Genomic DNA, 19,116 nt, shown 5'->3' with positions numbered 1-19,116 from the left:
TCCTGCTCCTCCACCTATCTTGGCGTCATCCGCAAATTTAGCCACAAAACCATTTAATCCAAAATCCAAATCATCGATGTACATCGTAAAAAGAAACGGCCCCAACACCGACCCCTGCGGAACACCGGCAACCAATCAGAATAGGATCCCTTTATTCCCACCTATCAGCCAATGCTCCACCCATTTCAATATCTTTCCTATAATTCCATGGGCTCTCATCTTATTAAGCAGCCTTTTATGCGGCACCTTCTCGAAGGCCTTTTGAAAATCCAAATACACAACATCCACAGTCTCTCCCTTGTCAATCTTATTCGAGATTACCTCAAAAAATTCCAATAGGTTGGTGAGGCAGGATCTTCCCTTCATGAAACCATGCTGGCTTCGGCCTATCTTGTCATGCACCTCGAGGTATTTCATAACCTCGTCCTTGAGGATTGACTCCAATATCTTTCCAACTACCAATGTCAGACTAATAGGTCTGTAATTTTCTTTTTGCTGCCTCCTTCCTTTCTTCCTTTTTTAAATGTTTATATTTTCAAACATTATTGAAATGTCAATCTGGAATGTTAATACTGTTACAATTGGTGCAAAACTGACAGATTCAGTGAGAATTGTTTTTAATTTTTACTACTTGTATCTGCTATACTAAATGACTTTTGTTCAAAATTCACATTGGCATTTACACAATTGTAAACATGGTGAGTGATTAACGTAAAATAGAATGGTGATTAGTTACTTGTTTGATTCTTCAAAATTCCAGTTGCATTTCAGTATCTTTTAACACAAAGAGACTGTATGTGTTTCAGGAACCGGCAAGGGGTGTGTTAATGGCCCCCACTATGCACAAGGCACATCATGGAGCAGGAAGGCAGAGTGACGATAGCGCTGTTGTCCACTTCTTTAAGAACATGGTGAGATCTTGTTGGTGTTTTTAGTTGGGCAGGGGATTGTCTCCTATCTTCAAGCCACAATGTTGATTATCTATCAAGAGAAGTGTTAATAACTTGGATGTGATTTATGTCTCCATTGCAGCCAGTGATTAAGACCAAATGAAAGCTGCAGATTACAAGGTGTTAGGAACTAGGAAGGCTGCTCAACCCATCCCAGCCTACCTTTTCACAATTGTTCCCACTATTTACTTTCCAAGCAACTCCAGTAATTCAGGGGCACTACTCAGGAAAAAGATTATGCTAAGTGCTATATCCATCCTTTGTGAAATGGACTGTCTTTACCTCAACATCAGAAGAATTCATCTATTGCCATAAGCACGTTATACTGTTTACAAATCTGAATCAGAGACAAACCCATGTGTTTGACTACTTACAATCAATGGTGCATGTGGTCCTTCCCTAACTACTTCCTCCTCACTGTCCAGCAGTCTATAAATGTTACCCATCCAGTTCACACCATTGTCGCCCGAAGGGCCCCCACATTCAACTATCCTATTAAAGGTGTTAGAAGAAATTACCTTTTACTCTTGAAAACTACATCCCCTGTTGCTCTGCTGCAAGCTACTCTGTTTAAGCTTGCTCTTCTAAATGTGAGATCCCTTTCCAATAAGACTTCTATCTTAAGTGACTTTATTGCTTCTACAGTCCTTGATTTTATGTTCTTATCTGAGACCTGGTTAAAGTCAAATGAAGGCTTTTGACAAGGTCCCACACAGGAGATTAGTGTGCAAACTTAAAGCACATGGTATTGGGGGTAAGGTATTGATGTGGATAGAGAATTGGTTAGCAGACAGGAAGCAAAGAGTGGGAATAAACGGGACCTTTTCAGAATGGCAGGCAGTGACTAGTGGGGTACTGCAAGGCTCAGTGCTGGGACCCCAGTTGTTTACAATATATATTAATGACTTGGATGAGGGAATTAAATGCAGCATCTCCAAGTTTGCGGATGACACAAAGCTGGGTGGCAGTGTTAGCAGTGAGGAGGATGCTAAGAGGATGCAGGGTGACTTGGATAGGTTGGGTGAGTGGGCAAATTCATGGCAGATGCAATTTAATGTGGATAAATATGATGTTATCCACTGGCAAAAATAGGAAAACAGATTATCTGAATGGTGGCCGATTAGGAAAAGGGGAGGTGCAACGAGACCTGGGTCTCATTATACACCAGTCATTGAAAGTGGGCATGCAGGTACAGCAGGCGGTGAAAAAGGCGAATGGTATGCTGGCATTTATAGCGAGAGGATTCGAGTACAGGAGCAGGGAGGTACTACTGCAGTTGTACAAGACCTTGGTGAGACCACACCTGGAGTATTGTGTGCAGTTTTGGTCCCCTAATCTGAGGAAAGACATCCTTGCCATAGAGGGAGTACAATGAAGGTTCACCAGATTGATTCCTGGGATGGCAGGACTTTCATATGAAGAAAGACTGGATGAACTAGGTTTGTACTCGTTGGAATTTAGAAGATTGAGGGAGGATCTGATTGAAACGTATAAAATCCTAAAGGGATTGGACAGGCTAGATGCAGGAAGATTGTTCCCGATGTTGGGGAAGTCCAGAACAAGGGGTCACAGTTTGAGGATAAGGGGGAAGCCTTTTAGGACTGATATTAGGAAAAACTTCTTCACACAGAGAGTGGTGAATCTGTGGAATTCTCTGCCACAGGAAACAGTTGAGGCCAGTTCATTGGCTATATTTAAGAGGGAGTTAGATATGGCCCTTGTGGCTACGGGGATCAGGAGGTATGGAGGGAAGGCTGGTGCAGGGTTCTGAGTTGGATGATCTGCCACGATCATAATAAATGACGGTGCAGGCTCGAAGGGCCGAATGGCCTACTCCTGCACCTATTTTCTATGTTTCTATGAATACAGATAGTTATCTGAACTGTGTCTGCCTTACTATGACAGTTGTTTGCCAACATGTTTAAAAAGCATTTTAGCTGCAATCTATTCTCTGTCAACAAATTTTCAAGTTTTGTGGTACATACTGTATGTTTATAATTTGCAGTACGGATCCTGTCCTCTGCATTAGCATTTATCGCCCTCCTAAATCCAATGCCTTGTTTCTCTTGGAACTCTCAGAACTCTTATCCTCTGTTAGGTTGAACAATGACAAGATTCTCATCTCTGGTGATTTCAGTATTCAAATTAATGATCTCTCAAATGCGAACTCTATGGCAGCTTGAATTCATGAGTTTACTAGACAACCTAGATCTCACCTAGCATGTCTCTGAGGTCACCCATTGACTTGGAATAACACATGATTTAGTAATGACAAAAGGGTTAAATATTATTATTGGCCCTCTGATGCCAACATCTCTGATCACTTTTGTGTACTTTTTGATGTCCTCCTACCCGACACCAAGACAAGGAAAGAAACTACAGTTTAAGAAGAACGGTTTCTTCATACTGCAACACAACTTAAGTTTGTTGAGCTGGCTAGTTTATCAGACCCATGTGACCCAAACTGCTCAGTAAATAAAATGACTGATTCTTTCAACAATAACTTGACAAATATATTAAACGCAGCGGCCCCACTTAGTGTTAAAAAGAAATCACTCAGTAAAATGTCTCCATGGTTAAACAATTCTGTCCACGGACTCGAGATCATGCAGAGTAGCTGAGGGAAAATGAGGAAAACTGGACTAGAATCCACCATAATATTTTCAAGGAAAATTTTGGCCCCTTTAATGCTGCTACATGCTCTGTAAGAAGAGCTCATTTTCCCAAGATTATTACAGAGAATAATGGCGATTTAAGAATATTGTTGTCAACTGTAAACTGACTGTTGAGCCCTGCCTCAACCTATAACCAGAATCAGGTTTATTATCACCAGCATGTGACATGAAATTTGTTAACTTAGCAGCAGCAGTTCAATGCAATACATAATACAGAACAAAAAAAATAATCAATTACAGTATACGTATATTGAATAGATTAAAATCATGCAAAAAACAGAAATAATATAAATTAAAAATATGAGGTAGTGTCCATCGGTTCAAGGTCCATTTAGCAATCGGATGGCAGAGAGGAAGAAGCTGTTCCTGAATCATTAACTGTATGCCTTCAGGCTTCTGCACCTCCTACCTGATGGTAACAGTGAGAAAAGGGCATGCCCTGGGTGCCGGAGGCCCTTAATAATGGACGCTGCCTTTCTGAGACCCCACTCCTTGAAGATGTCCCGGGTACTTTGTAGGCTAGCACCCAAGGTGGAACCAACTAAACTTACAACCCTCTGCAGCTTTTTTTTTGCAGTAGCCCACCCCCGCCCCCCATGCCAGACAGTGATGCAGCCTGTCAGAATGCTCTCCACGGTACACCTATAGAAGTTTTTGAGTACATTTGTTGACATACCAAATCTCATCAAACTCATAATGAAGTGTAACAAATGCCTTGCCTTCTTTATAACTGCATCAATATGTGGGACCAGGCTAGATCCTCAGAAATCTTGACACCCAGGAACTTGAAACTGCTCACTCTCTCCACTTCCCTCTGAGGACTGGTATGTGTTCCTTTGTCTTGCCCTTCTGGAAGTCCACAATTACCTCTTTCATCTTACAGACATTGAGTGCCAGGTTGTTGCTGTGACACCACTCCACTAGTTGGCATATCTTGCTCCTGTATGCCCTCTCCTCACCACCTCATTGTCCTCATTCAAGCATCTGCCACAAAATATAAGGGATTTGCAATATTTTTTTAATGAACAAAATTACTTCCATTAGGGAGAGTATAGCTACAGATACTGATAACATCTACAGCCAACTCTCAGAAAGACAGCAACAATGTCCAAATTTACAAGTTTTTTCTGATTCAGAACTCTATATGAATGTAACAAAGAGGAAACCATCTACTTGCTGTCTCAACTCTGTGTCTACCACACTTTTGAAGGACACCTTTAATAGTGTTTTCAATTCTGTTAGGAAAATTATTAACACATCCCTTGAAACGGGAGTTTTCCCAGATGCCTTTATAACCGTGGCTGTCAAACCCCTACTTAAAAAGCCAAACCTTGATAGTGAGGTATGAGCAGGTCTATATCAAATCTTCCTTTCCTGGGCATGAATCTTGAGACAGTCATTATCAACTAATTCATCAACTTTCTGAATAAGAACAATATTCTAGAATAGTTTCAGTCAGATTTTAGAGCAAACCACAGCATGGAGCCAGCCCTTACCAAAATTGTCAGCAACCTTAGGCTCAGTACTGATGCCAACATATCTCATATCTAGGCAAATGCTGCCTTTGACACAATTGACCACAACATCCTCTAGATCACCTGGAGGACTGGGTTGGCCCCTCTGATAGTGCCCTTAATTGGTTTCATTCACTTATCATGGAGAGAATTTTTTTTTTGTTTGTCTTGGAGACCATTTTTCTAAGAGATGCCTTTTAGTGTTGCTCAGGGAAACTGCCTTGGTTTCTGCTTATACATGTTGATGTAGTTGGGACTTCAGTTTTGATAGTATCTAAACAATTCTTTTTGTACTATATCTGGCACCGATTCATTTCTATGCTCTCAATCTGCTCTGTCATTTGATCTTGGCTGATTCCCCCACCTCCCCCCCCCACCCCATTCTCCTACCTTTTCCAGAAACCTTTGACTCTCTTGCTAATCAAGAACCTGGTGCAGCTTTGGATATAACAGGGCAAGGATTCCAGTGCCCAAAAAGTTTTTTAGTAAAGAGAAACTGCATGATTTGCTAAGTGAACACAAAGAAGTTTCACCACTCTGTGGTACAACATGTTTATCTCAAATACAACTCCATTACTCTTCTATTTCTTTGCAGATGTCACCAAAGAAGGCACCCAAGCAACAGAAGGTAAATGGTCTCTTTCTCCCTCTGTGTCTAGGGTTGGGTTTATGTAGATTGTGACAGGACCAGAAACCAAGGCGTCCCTTTCCTCTTAAGGTCGAGAGAGAACTTTGGGTTTAAGCAGCTGTCTTCATTGGCTAAAGGTGTGCAGGAAAGTAAAGCACAGGAGAATAATGTGCATGAGTGTGCAGCAGCCATTTTGAATATAGCAAGATCTCACCTACAATAATGAAAGAAATAACCAATAAATTTTTTTTAAAAATCATCTAGGAAAAGCTTCCTGCAGCTTAGCAAGAATGCTCTTGCTCTTTCTTGAATAGTGTCATTATTTTTAACTCTAGCAAAGAAGGCAGCGAGGCCTTGGTTTTCCATCTCATATGAAAGCAACTCCCTCAGTGCCCAACCAGGAGCATCAGCCTGAAGTGGCTAGAGGAGGACTTGAACTGAAAGCTATTGTCTCAGAGGCAAGAGTGCTGTCCACAGAGCAGGAGCTGATCTCCCACAAGGGCAATGTTCTGCAATACTGATATCTGGGTTTGCGATGAACACCAGTGGCCAAATTTATAGTTGATGGTCACTCAGTACCCTATGTTAAAGTCCCTCATTGGTTTGACAGCTTGGGTAGTTTTGATTGTATTCTGTACCTTTATTGTTATGGGAGTTACAGTATGTCTCCATTTGTCTTTGGTGATTATCATGGCACCTTTTCTCATCACTACCACAGGGAAAGTTCGGAGCAAGTAGAGCTATCACTAAATTTATTTGGGTAAGGTGTAAGATCTGCATTTGCTGCTGCAAGCATAATAGTTACAATGGCTAACAATAATCCATCACCTGAACTGTGCTGCCAGCTTTATCGTTAGACATTTTGGATCATTTCATCATCCAGTGACTGATGGAACCTCATGATAAACTTCATTCCCATACGTGGCTAACTCCATCGGCAGGAACTGGGAGCGGTTTGGCACAGTGTATAATGGTGCTTTGTAGCACAGTGTTTCCAAGTTCATGTTTCCACAGGGCAATGACGTTGAATGGCATATTTATAATGGATAACTGCTTGGTTATCCGATGGCCCCAAGTAAGACACAAGTATATCATTAACATCTTTATCTTTGTGGTGCATGTGATAGTTACTAATAAGGTAATGTTGAGCTTGAAAATGATTATTTCACCATAACCCCACTTGGGAGAGCTCTCTGTGGAGATGAGTAACATTTGTTGCTTCAGCTTGTGTCAGAGGATAAATTAATCAAGCATTTCCTGCAATTATTGTGCTTTTGTCCAGATGCAAATTTAGTGCATTTTGTAAGCCAAAATCATTGTCCTGAAGAAGAGTCATGGCCCAAAACATCAGCTGTTCATTTCACTCCATAGATGCTGCGTTCCTCCTGATATTTGTGTGTGTGTGTAGCTCTCTTGTGTCTCAATTAATGAAAACGATGAGGAGCACTGGGAGGTGGGAGGAGGAAGAAGAGAAGGTTTAACACCACAAGTGTGAGATGAAGGAGGGCTCCTATGAAACACGAACAGAATGGGGCAGTTAGGGAATATGGTCTGCTTCTGTGCTGTAATTCCAGTCTAACTCCATGCGGCTTTGTGTTATTTCAGATTTTATGGACGATAATGAATGTGTATTACATTTTCTGCTTGGGTAGCCTAAGAAAACCATAAAACAAACTGCTGAAAGAAGTCAGCAGATCAAACAGCATCTGTGGAGGTGACGTTCAGGGACTTCACCAGTCTCGACGTAGGGTCTTGACCTGAAACACTGACTGTCCCTTTTCTTCCCCCAACTGTTGCTTGGCCTGTTGAATTCCTCCAGCAGTTTGTTTTTTGCTTTAAGTTCCAGCATCTGCAGTCTCTTGCATGTCCTCTGTGTGAGGCAGGAAAACCACCAACAAACAAAATGCTGGAGGAACTCAGCAGGGCAGGCAGCATCTGTGGAGGGAAAAAGACATTACTTTTTGGGATAAAACCCTTTGTTAATTCAGTGAAATATGCAAGAAGACATAGGACAAAATGAGCAATACTTGTTCAGCAGCATGGGTGACGAGTCGACAGGAGCTATGGCGTAGAACAGGCGGTATAAGCAGTCAACTGAAATTTATTTGGTATCACAATCTCAGCAGGTTGAGTAGCATCTGAGAGAGGAGAGGGAAGATGGCCTGTATAAAGAGGAGAAGGGGAGTCATGAGACTATATCCAAGACAATTGGTGGGTTGAGCAGATGACAACCAGGTTGTGCCAGGTAGGGGAGGGGAATGGTGTGGAGATTGGAGATAAAGGCAGTTGAATTACTGATGGAGGCACAAGAAGTGAGGGAAAAAAAATATTAGAGTCAAATGGAGTGAGGTGAAGGGGGAGAGGAGGAATGTGGAGGTTGGGGATGGATACTGGACGGATATGAGGAGGAATACAAGGAACTATAAGCTCTTATCCTGATGGGTCAAGAAAGTAATAATGGAATCCATTAAGGAATCAGGACCTGATGGGGGAGAGATTTGGAAGGGAAGTGGGGTAGGGTGTTGAATTGCATATGCGGTGTGCCTTCATCCAAATGTTACTTGCAGGGCCCAGTATTATGTTCCTTTGTGAACAGGGAAGTACTATGAGGTACTATCTATAATGATCATCAGTGATTTTAGTAATACACTACCTGCTGTTAGTATATAGCACAGAGAGAGATTCTTGGATCTCTGGCTTCACCCAGAAGGCAGTATTAGGCCCTTGATGTCACTGAAGTATGTGGAGTATGACTGACATTGCCTTTTGAGTGACGGATGGACAGTACTGGTCAGCTGTCCTTCCTGTGCAAGGATCTCAGCCTTACTATAAACCCAGGCCAGTGGGCTAGGAGCCATAATGAAATGCGGGAGTGAGACCCAGGTTAAAACATGACCAGTAAATAGAACATAGAACAGCACTGCACAGAAAAAGGCTCTTTGGGGATAGGAAGGTGGAGCACAGAGCACAAGAAGAGAAGTGGAAGGGGCAGTGAGGGAGGGAAGCTAGTGGAAGGGGTGTTAGGTAATGGGAAAATGGAGAGGGGAAAGAGCCAGGATGATGGAAGACAGGTAGAGTTTTTAGAACAGGGGTTGATAGAATTCTGGATATTAAGGGAATCATGAGATGTGAATGGGAACAGTGCAGGTAAGTGGAGCTGAGATAGAAGAGCAGCCATGATTCTGAAGCATGGAGTGGGTGTAAGTGCTGTGTGGCCTATTCATTTGTTAGTCACTCCATACACCCTCCAGTGTTGTGACATAGCTTGATGCAGCTCACTGAAAAGTTTACAATTCAGTTCACCTTTCCTCATCACTCATTCACCAGCAAGTCCCTCACGTGCTCCAAGTGCAAGGCTCTTAATTGTAAGCACCTGAAGCCAGGAGTTAAAACAATAAATTGGCTCATTATTGTCACATAAACTGAGGTACAGTGGAAAAACTTTGATTTGCTTGCCATCCATACTGATCATTTCATTACAACAGTGCCTTATAGAATAAAGTGTTACAGTTACAGAGAAAGTGCAGTTCAGGCAGACAGCAAGGTCCAAGGGCCATGTTGCAGTGTATTGAGAGGTCAAGAGTTCTTATCTTACAAGAGGTCCATTCAATTGTCTCAGAATAATGGGTAGAAACTGTCCCAGAGCCTGCTCTTCTGTCTTTTCAAGCTTTTGTACCTTCTGCCTGTTGGGGAGGGGAGGGGTCTTTGATGATGTTAGCTACTTCGATAATGCAGACAGATTGCAATGAAGGGAGGCTGGTTTCCATGGCATGCTGAACTGAGTCAATAACTCTCTGTGGTTACTTGTGGTCACAGGCAGAGCAGTGCATAGAGGAGGTACTGTGGCTTATGTAGATTTAGGGGTTATAAGAAGCCAGTCTCGAACAAACCAGTTGCCATACCGAGCTGTGATTGTCAGATAAGATGTTTTCTATATGGCATCAATAAAAATTGATTAGGTTAAAGGGGACATGCCAAATTTCTTCAGTCTCCTGAGGAAGTAGGAAGTGTTGGTGCAAGTTGTATGCAGGTGAAGTGGAATCAAGAGAGAAATGCCTGCAAGTGCCTCACCTGCTCCAACTGTAACCAGGGGTAGCTTCTAGTCATAGTGAGGAGAGGTGGGGATGAGAAAGAGATAGATGGGAACAGGGAACAGAGACATTCAGACAGAAATGGAAGGAGGGACAGACTTGCATTTCAATATCATCTTTCACAGCACCAGTCATTCCAGGTATTAGTGCTTAAACAAAAACAGAAACTGCAGGAAACACTCAGCACTGCAGGCAACATCTGTGGGAAGGGAAAGAGTTAATATTTTGGAGCTGATGAAGCACCTTTGACTTGAAGCATTGACTCTGTTTCTTACATGCTGTCTGACCTGCTAAGTGTTTCCAGTTTTGTCTATTTTATTTTAGATTTCCAGTAGCTGCAGTTTTTTCTGATTTCCTTACACATACAGCGTGGTCTTTGCTGTAAAGCAGGAGATGTGGCAACCAATATGCAGACAGCAGGATCTCATTAATAGCTGTCTGATAATAGCTAGGTTGTTCATTACTGAGAGGTCTAGAGGATCAATATTGACAGACACCTGACTAATGTAACACTAACATCCCTTCCCTCTCCAAAATGGTTCGTGGCTTTAGTTTTGTCCTGATTGGAGAGATGGGTTATAAGGTACAGTGGAGTGATGAGGAGGGGGGGGATAGGGGAGACAGTGTGTGGAGGAGGGAGGAGAAGGAGGAGTGGGAGAGAATGTGACAGACAGCGAGAAAGAAACCAATAGAGAGGAAATGAATGTCAAGGAAGAAGGCTAGGGTGGTTTGCCAGGACTCGAGTTATAGGGAAAGGTTGGGCAGGCTGGGATGTTATTTGCTGGAGGGTAGGACTCTGAGGGATCATCATATAGCGATGGAAAATCATGAGGGGCATAAATAGGGTGAATGTGCACAGTTGTGTTCCCAGGGAAAGGGAGCCAAAAACTAGTGGGCATAGGTTTAAAGTGAGAGACAAAATAATTTAAAAAGAACTGGGATGGCAGGGGGGAGGGTGGGGTGCAGGCAACTTCTTTACACAGAGAGTGGTGCATATGAGGAACAAGCTACCAGAGGACATTGTTAAGGCAGGTACCTTAACATTTAATAGGCATCTGGACAGGTACATGATAGGAAAGTTTAGAGCAGGGGTTCCCAGCCTGGGGTCCAAGGACCCCTTGGTTAATGGTATTGGTCCATAGCATGGGTTGAGAACCTCTGGTTTGGAGAGATGTGGGCCAAACTTGGGCAAATGGGACTAACTAAGATGGGAATCTCAGTCAGCATGGCCCAGTTGGGCCAAAGGGCCGATTTCCATGGGGGAGCTCACAGGAGGATGTTGAGATAGTGGTAGTTGATATCATGAAGCTGAAGCCATTAGTTAGAATTCCATTGCCCTATTAGAAGCAGAGAAAGTCAGAGACAGTTATGGATGGGGATGCAGAGAAATAGCTCGAGAGAGAAAAAGGGAAAGTGTTCTTGATTCAGAACCTGACCGATATCAATGTCAACATTTGCCAACAAGGTGAGTCTGCACTGCTGGATCTGAAATCGCAGCAGAGTTTTCGGAGTCTAATCAGTTAACCTCATGATCACAGAGCCAACTAACTGCACCTCAAATGAAATGTGTAATCTCAGCCTATACATCATGGTGCATGAATAATGTACATCGCTTTTGCTGATGATTTGTGTGATGTTCAGTACTTTCATTCAGTGTCATAATACATTTTGTTTTAAATGACATAAATATTTCAGTGATTCTAAAAAATCCAAATACCAGCTCAGACACTCTTTTAAATATTTACTTTAAATTCTCTTGTGCTGTGCCTATGACGCCAACCAGCCAAAGTCTTTAGTGTATGTTGCGGAACAGCTAAAAGTCTTCGGTGATTCTTCCAGACGAAGGAGTGAATTTAGTCTCAGAAATAAGTCCTTCACCTTATTAGATCCATGGTGATCCTTTCAGCATTTTACCTGCGTTTCCACAGTCTGTACAGATATTTATCTATTTTTTTAATGAAAGGGCAAGTTCAGATCAAACGGTATCTAGCATGCAGATGGGCAAGTCCGCATAATTGATGCTGTGACAGGTCACATTTATTCAGGCTTTTCAAATTACTCAAAGATCACATTTAATTTGTTACTGAATGTAACCTGTCACATTTTATGATCAATGCCTACTTGTTTATCACTCCATAGTGTTTACCAAGTTTGAGTTCATTGTCATAGGCATACATACACAGGGTAGGAATACCACAAAGATTAGCACTGTGGCAGCAGCGCAGTGCATTATAGACCTGGAAAAACACAAGTTAACGAGTTTTAATTAACATAACTTGCAAAATAAACATAACAATAGTGCAATTAGCGAGAGAAAGAGAAATGAAATATAGTCCAAGATCGTTTTTGGGTATTCCAGGTCAGTTTAAGAACCTAATGTGAGTGACATAGAACCAATAGTACACAGAAATGCTGGAAGAACTCAACAAGTCATGCAGAATCTATGGAGGGAAATGGACAGTCAACAATTTGGTCTGAGACCCTTTATCAGAACTGGGAAGTAAGAGGACAGAATAAGCCAAAGTAAAAAAGGTAGGGGAGATGGAGTAAAAGCTGACAGGAAGTAAGTGAGTCAAGGTGAAAGTGGAGGGGGATGAAAGAGAATGATGAGAGAAGCTGAGAGGTGATAGATACAAGAGTCAAAGAGTTGAAGGAGGAGGAATCAGATAGGGAAGGACCATGAATGACCGAATAAAGAGAAGGAGATGGGGAACTCAAGGGAGGTGATGAGCAGAATATGAGGGTGGGAGGGTGTAGAGGAGGAGTGAGCAGCTACAGGAATGAGGGAAAACAAAGGGGGTGGGAGAAAAAGGAAAACATGAAGGGAATGGTTTCCGGAAGTTAGTGAAATCAATGTTGATGCTGTCAGCTTGGAACTACCCAGACAGAATACCAGGAGCTGCTCCTCCATCCAGCATCAGGCTTCATCACGGCAGAAGAGGAGACCATGGGCTGACATGCAGCTGGGGGAATGGGAAGTACAAATGAAATGGGTGGCCACTGGGAGATCCTGGCTGTTGCTGTGAACATAACGAAGGTGCTCAATGAAGCAGTCTCCCAATCTGTGTTGATTCTCACTTATGTAAGGAAGGCTGCACCAGTAGCACCAAATACAATAAATTATACTGAATACTTGCAAGTGAAAGACTGCCTCACTTTAGGGTCCTGAATGATGGTGAGAGAGGAGGTATAGGAGCAGCTGCAGAGATAAGTGGAGGGAAATTGATGGGAAGGGACAAGCAGACAAGGAAGTCACAGAATGAGCAAAATGTGGACAGGGGTGGGGATGTGGGAAGATGTGCCTGATGGTGGGAGCCCATTGGTGATTGAATTGATTTCTCTAGCTCTAGTATCCACTCCCCTCTGTTTTCCTTTTTCTTCCTCCACCTCTTATCCCTCATTCCTGTGATCTCCCCTTCCCCTCCCCTGCCATTATGATCTGCCCACCACTTTCCTCTGGTTTCCTACCTCCTCCGCTTTATTCCATGGTCTACTGTCCTCCATTATCAGATTATTCCTCCTTCAACCCTTACTATTCCATTTGTCACCTGTTTGCTTCTCACACCATTTCCCCTTAACCCCTCCTTCCCCCACCTACTTTCATCCTCTCAGCTGGCCTCTCATTTCCAGCCAGTTTGTATTCCCTTCACCTCCCCCTACCTTTTTATTCTGGATTATGCCCTCTTTCTTTCCTGTCCTGGTGAGGGGTCTCAGCTGGAAACATCATGTTCATTTTCCTCCTTAGATGCTGCCTGACTTGATGAGTTAGTTGGGCATTTTGTGTCTGTGCTCAAGATTTCCATCATTTGCAAAAACAGTAGGGAAGAAGTTGTTGGTGAATCTTAAAGTCTGGGTCTTCAGGCTCCTGTATGTCCTGTGTAATGGCAGCAGATGATCGGGCCCCCGGGCAATGGTTGTCACCTTCCTGAGCCATTGCCTCTTGTAGATATCCTTAATGATGGCACGGAATGGACCCATGTTGGTAGTGACTAATTCCACCACTCTCTTTAGCCCCTGGTTTCTATGCATTGGAGTTCCAGTACTAGTAGGCCATGACACAACCAGTCAGAATGCTTTCCAATGACCATCTGTAGAAATTTGTTAGAGTCTCCGATGGATGACATGCCAAATCCCCTTAAACTTCTAAGAAAGCAGAGACTCTGGCACACCCTCCTTATGGTTGCATCTATTTGCCAGGCCCAGAACAGGTCTCCCAAGATATTGACACCCATGAACTTGAAGGTGCTCTCCCTTTCCATGTCCACTGGTGCACGTTCGCACGATCACTCACTCCTCTCACAGCCCTAGAATGAGCCTCACAGCATCTTCCATTGTCTCTTGTTGACCTAAAGGTTGTGATTTCCATCTGGAATATCATTAGACTGAATGTTGACATGGAGTGGTCATTGAAAGCTTTGTCAGTTGCCACGTGGCAATATGGTGTTCAGGAGCGGGTACCTTACTTGATGGAATGAGGTCTTTCTAAAACTCATGTATACTGTATAAGCTTGAGGCATATAGGTCAACACTTTGAGAATTTATTCCTGGAAAATGAAATTTACAACTGTACAAAATTGTTGAGTAGTCAAGGGTGAGGTGGTCCTGTCTTTTACTGGGATGATTGGGAATCAGGGCTAGTAAAGGAAAACAACAGTGTGCCCCTCAGCTGATCAGTCTTAGTTTTGAAAGCACATCCTTCTCTGTAACACTCAGCATCTCATTCCAATTTCCTCTTGCTGGGAATCCAGACTTTCATCCAGCACACCAATTGGGGAGCATTCTAGAGGCCCTCCACACCTGGTTGACTGACCTAGATCGACTTCTTAGCTCTAAAGCACAACAGTTACATTGATAGACATGGTAGTGTAATGGTTTAAAATCTCTGATCCATTGATCTATAAATAAACACCCATCATGCAGGATAGAAAATTCCAAGCTAAACCATTTGAATTTTCTTCATAAAAACTTTGTCAATTCTTGAAAACAATCTGCCCACCAAAACTATACACAACTCCAGATCAACCATTGCGGTCAGTGTAGCTACTTCAGGCACAATTGGGTATGAACACCTGGCACTGATATTTAGAAAATAACTGATTAAATGGTGTTCTTTCCCATTTGTTAATCAGAGCCTGGAGCTGTAAAAACTTACTGGTCATGTGACTGATCAAATAGCCAAATCTCTTAGAACAGCGTGAAATTCATGAAGACTTAGCAACCAATGCCGACTTTTACCTTCAAGTGCTAATGTGGCAAATAATAACTTGTACTATTATAGTGGACTTATCTAAGCATTCTAATAACCACCAAAGATTTACACTCACCCAGCCTGTGTACATATATTTACAAACTGGGGTAAGCTCACACAGAGCACAGCTATTAACTTTAACTTTATCTACAACAATATCTGAAGACAAACAGTTTCTAGGAATGAGCTGGGTCTTTGCATGATTAACATTCTGGATTGCTTTGTTCACAGGGTACTGAAGGACAGAGGCCACATTACGCTACAACTGGTTCTAAGTCAAAGGCGGCTTATAAAGGACGAAGAGATGGAACCCTGTCATCTCTTTTCAAAATGGTAACAAATGAAAATTACCGCTCAGTATCCATCACAAAACAACTAGCATTCATGTAGCAAGGGCAGGTCAGATGCATTTTCCGTATGTATTTGTGCTCCTCCAAGCTGGTGTGTTGTGGAGACAGCAGTCTGCTTCAGCACCACCAGGTTTGTTACCTGGTTGTCTGTACCTATGATTTTCACCATACTGTACTTGTGCACAAGACAATAAACTCGACTTGATTAGGATGGAGCCGGGATGTTTTTCCGATGTTTTCTGCTGATGAGCCAATGTTTAGGGTAAGGAGTACAAGAGTCAGCTCTGAGGGAGAAAGTTTTCACTCAGTGGAACACACTGCCTAAGAAAGTGGTGGAGGCAGAGACCCTCTCAATACTTAATGAGTATCCTTAGTATTAAGGCTACAGATCAAGTCCTAGTAAATAGGTTAGCTTAGATGGGTACTTGACGGACAGAATGGAGATGGTAGGTCAGAGTCTGTTTTAATGTTGTGTAATTGTAATATTGTTTTTATTGTAGCTTTGATTTTATTTGTTCATGGGCATCACTGGCAAAGACAGGTGTTTATTGCACATTCCCAAGTGTGCTTCAACTGGGTGTTTGCTGGATCCATTCAACCACAATGCTGTATCGCAGGAGTCAAGTATAGGCTAGGTAACCCCTGTCTGATGGGCAATATTGACTTTGATAAATGTTGTAATGATTGCAGTAACCCAGGGGCTAAGACATTTTGAGTTCATCTGAGAAACGGCAGAGTAGACTTCGGTTTAATCTCCCATCTAAAAGGTAGCTGCTTCAACTATCCAGAACTCTCCTCATTTTGCAGTGGAGTCATCAACATCATTATGTGCCATATCGTATGATGTAGGCGGATCCTGGTCCCATGATTGTTCTTGGCAATTTTTCTAGAGAAGTGGATTGCCATTGCTGCCTTTTGGGTAGTGTCTTTACAAGGTGGGTGACTCCAGCCATTATCAACACTCTTCAGAGATTGTCAGACTGCCTTCAGTAGTTCCATAATCTGGATTTGTGATATGCACCAGCTACTCGTTATGACCATCCACCTCCGGCACTTATATCCAATCTCTCCCTGTAGCAGATGCCCATCTAATCAAAGCAGCATCCCATTAAAACGCTTCTACACCCTTTCAAATGCCTCCACTTTCTAATGGGGCAATGCATCTGGTGAAACTCCTGATGTGGGTTAACCAGGGTTTTACAAAGCTTGTGAAGGAATAAGGAAAACTGGAATACAAAAATCTCCAGAAATTAGAGAAACATAAACCTACAGATTACAAAGAGGCACACTACATATGCTAACTTGGTTTAAAGTGCTTTATTGCAATACAGATAGTTTTCAGAATTAATCTGGTATTTGTTGTTTGTCAATAGATGTGGCAAAGCACCTTAATTTAGAAAAGAACTGTTTTAAATTTCACATTTACAAATAATTATAATTTGCAAATAACTTTACAGAGAGGAAGAAGGCCTCATATAATTTAAGTGCTAATTGCACCTCGAGATAAAAAAAATTGTTTTAAAGATAATTTGTTAAAATGCAAATGATTTTATCATATGCATGAGTACATGTCTGCACAGATGCAATGAAAAACTTACCTGCAGCAGCATCATAGGCACATAGCATCAGAGACACGTTCACTAAAAACATAAAGTTGTACATAATTTTTACAAGGAAGAACACAATTATAACAAAAAATATCCATTGTAGTGTAAAGTGGTCAGAGTTATAGTGTTTTGAGCTGTGCCAGTTGGTTCAGGTGCAGAATAATTGAAGGGAAATAGCTGTTCTTGAACAAGTTGCCATAAGCCTCCAGACTTGTGTACATCCTGCTCAATGGTAGTGAAAGATGGAAATGGCCTGGATAGTGGGGGATATTTGTAATAGATATCTTCTTGAGGCAGCATCTCACATAGATACTACTGATAAAGGGCAGGGATTTGCCTGTTATATGTTGGAATGAGTAATTCAAGAAAATTGCTGTGAAAACAGAAGGATATTTGGGAGTCAGGGGAAAGTAATTTTAACAATGTTATTTATAAAATATGATACACCATGGGAAGAGAAAAAATTAGGATCAGGAGACCTGTTTAATCTGTTCTTTAGCTGCTTTTGCTCATATTACCCTATACAGTTAACATGATTGCTCTTTTCACTATAAGAACAGTATATTTTTTATTCTATCTCTGGGGTAAACAGAGCCAGAGTCTGGTCATTCCCAGTGTCTCTGCTCCAGTCTAACACCACATTTGTTTTGTGGGGCATTCGGTCAATGGAGTAAATTTGGTAATCAATTGTCTTGTAATTTCCCTCCCCCCCCCCAAAATACTGGCCACAAGTAAGAAGTATTTTGAAGAAATACAATGGCATGCAAAAGTTTGGGCACCCCGGCCAAAATTTCTGTTACTGTGAGTAGCTAAGCGAGTAAAATATGACCTGATTTCCAAAAGGCATAAAGTTAAAGATGACACATTTCTTTAATATTTTAAGCAAGAAAACTTTTTTATTTCCATCTTTTACAGTTTCAAAATAACAAAAAAGGAAAAGGGCCCGAAACAAAAGTTTGGGCACCCTGCATGGTCAGTACTTAGTAACACCCCCTTTGGCAAGTATCACAGCTTGTAAATGCTTTTTGTAGCTAGCTAAGAGTGTTTCAATTCTTGTTTGGGGGATTTCCACCCATTCTTCCTTGCAAAAGGCTTCTAGTTCTGTGAGATTCTTGGGCCGTCTTGCACGCACTGCTCTTTTGAGGTCTATCCACAGATTCTCAATGATGTTTAGGTCGGGGGACAGTGAGGGCCATGGCAAAACCTTCAGCTTGCACCTCTTGAGGTAGTCCATTGTGGATTTTGAGGTGTGTTTACGTTCATTATCCTGTTGTAGAAGCCATCCTCTTTTCATCTTTGGCTTTTTTTTTTACAGACAGTGTGATGTTTGCTTCCAGAATTTGCTGGTATTTAATTGAATACACTCTTCCCTCTACCAATAAATGTTCCCCGTGCCACTGGCTGCAACACAAGCCCAAAGCATTGATGGATCCACCCCCGTGCTTAACAGTTAGAGAGGGGTTCCTTTCATGAAATTCTGCACCCTTTTTTCTCCAAACATACCTTTGCTCACTGCAGCCAAAAAGTTATGTTTTAACTTCATCAGTCCACAGGACTTGTTTCCAAAATTCATCAGGCTTGTTTGGATGTTCCTTTGAACCTTTTGAATAGAACTTTTTGGCCACAATGAGCAGAGGTATGTTAGGAGAAAAAAGGGTGCAGAATTTCATGAAAAGAACCCCTCTCCAACTTTGCGCCATTTGGAAATCAGTTCATCTTTTACCTGCTTAGCTATTCACAGTAACAGAAATTTTGACCGGGGTGCCCAAACATTTGCATGCCACTGTAATTAAGTGAAGACAGAAACACACTCTGATGTTTTTTTTTAAAATTGCTTGAACATTTTTATATATAAATCTACATCCTCCAAAATGACTTGCTTTAGGCAGCGATCTACAGTTAAGTGATGGGCTGATGACAGACCAATCTGGCCTGTAGTGGGAAACAGAACATCTGCAGCAAACCCCCACAAACAACAGTACGATCATAACAGGATACTTCTTACTGACATTCAGCAATCAATAGTGCCTCTGATGCTGAAGAAAACTCGTAC

The 19,116-nt window shown here is 42.0% G+C and overlaps 1 protein-coding gene across 1 annotated transcript in view; it reads left to right on the top strand.

The window, feature by feature from the left end:
* Positions 1-19,116, top strand: part of LOC140199450 (myelin basic protein-like) — a 186,762-nt gene that overhangs the window by 165,162 nt on the left and 2,484 nt on the right. The window contains exons 6-8 of the mRNA XM_072261563.1: positions 807-911; positions 5,735-5,767; positions 15,338-15,439. Of these exons, the coding sequence (XP_072117664.1) occupies positions 807-911; positions 5,735-5,767; positions 15,338-15,439 (240 nt within the window). The remainder of the gene's footprint in view (positions 1-806; positions 912-5,734; positions 5,768-15,337; positions 15,440-19,116) is intronic.

Source organism: Mobula birostris, chromosome 1, assembly GCF_030028105.1.
Source record: "Mobula birostris isolate sMobBir1 chromosome 1, sMobBir1.hap1, whole genome shotgun sequence".
Lineage (NCBI taxonomy): Eukaryota > Metazoa > Chordata > Chondrichthyes > Myliobatiformes > Myliobatidae > Mobula > Mobula birostris.
Note: the sequence above shows the minus strand (reverse complement) of the source record. Positions and strands in the feature narration are given on the sequence as shown.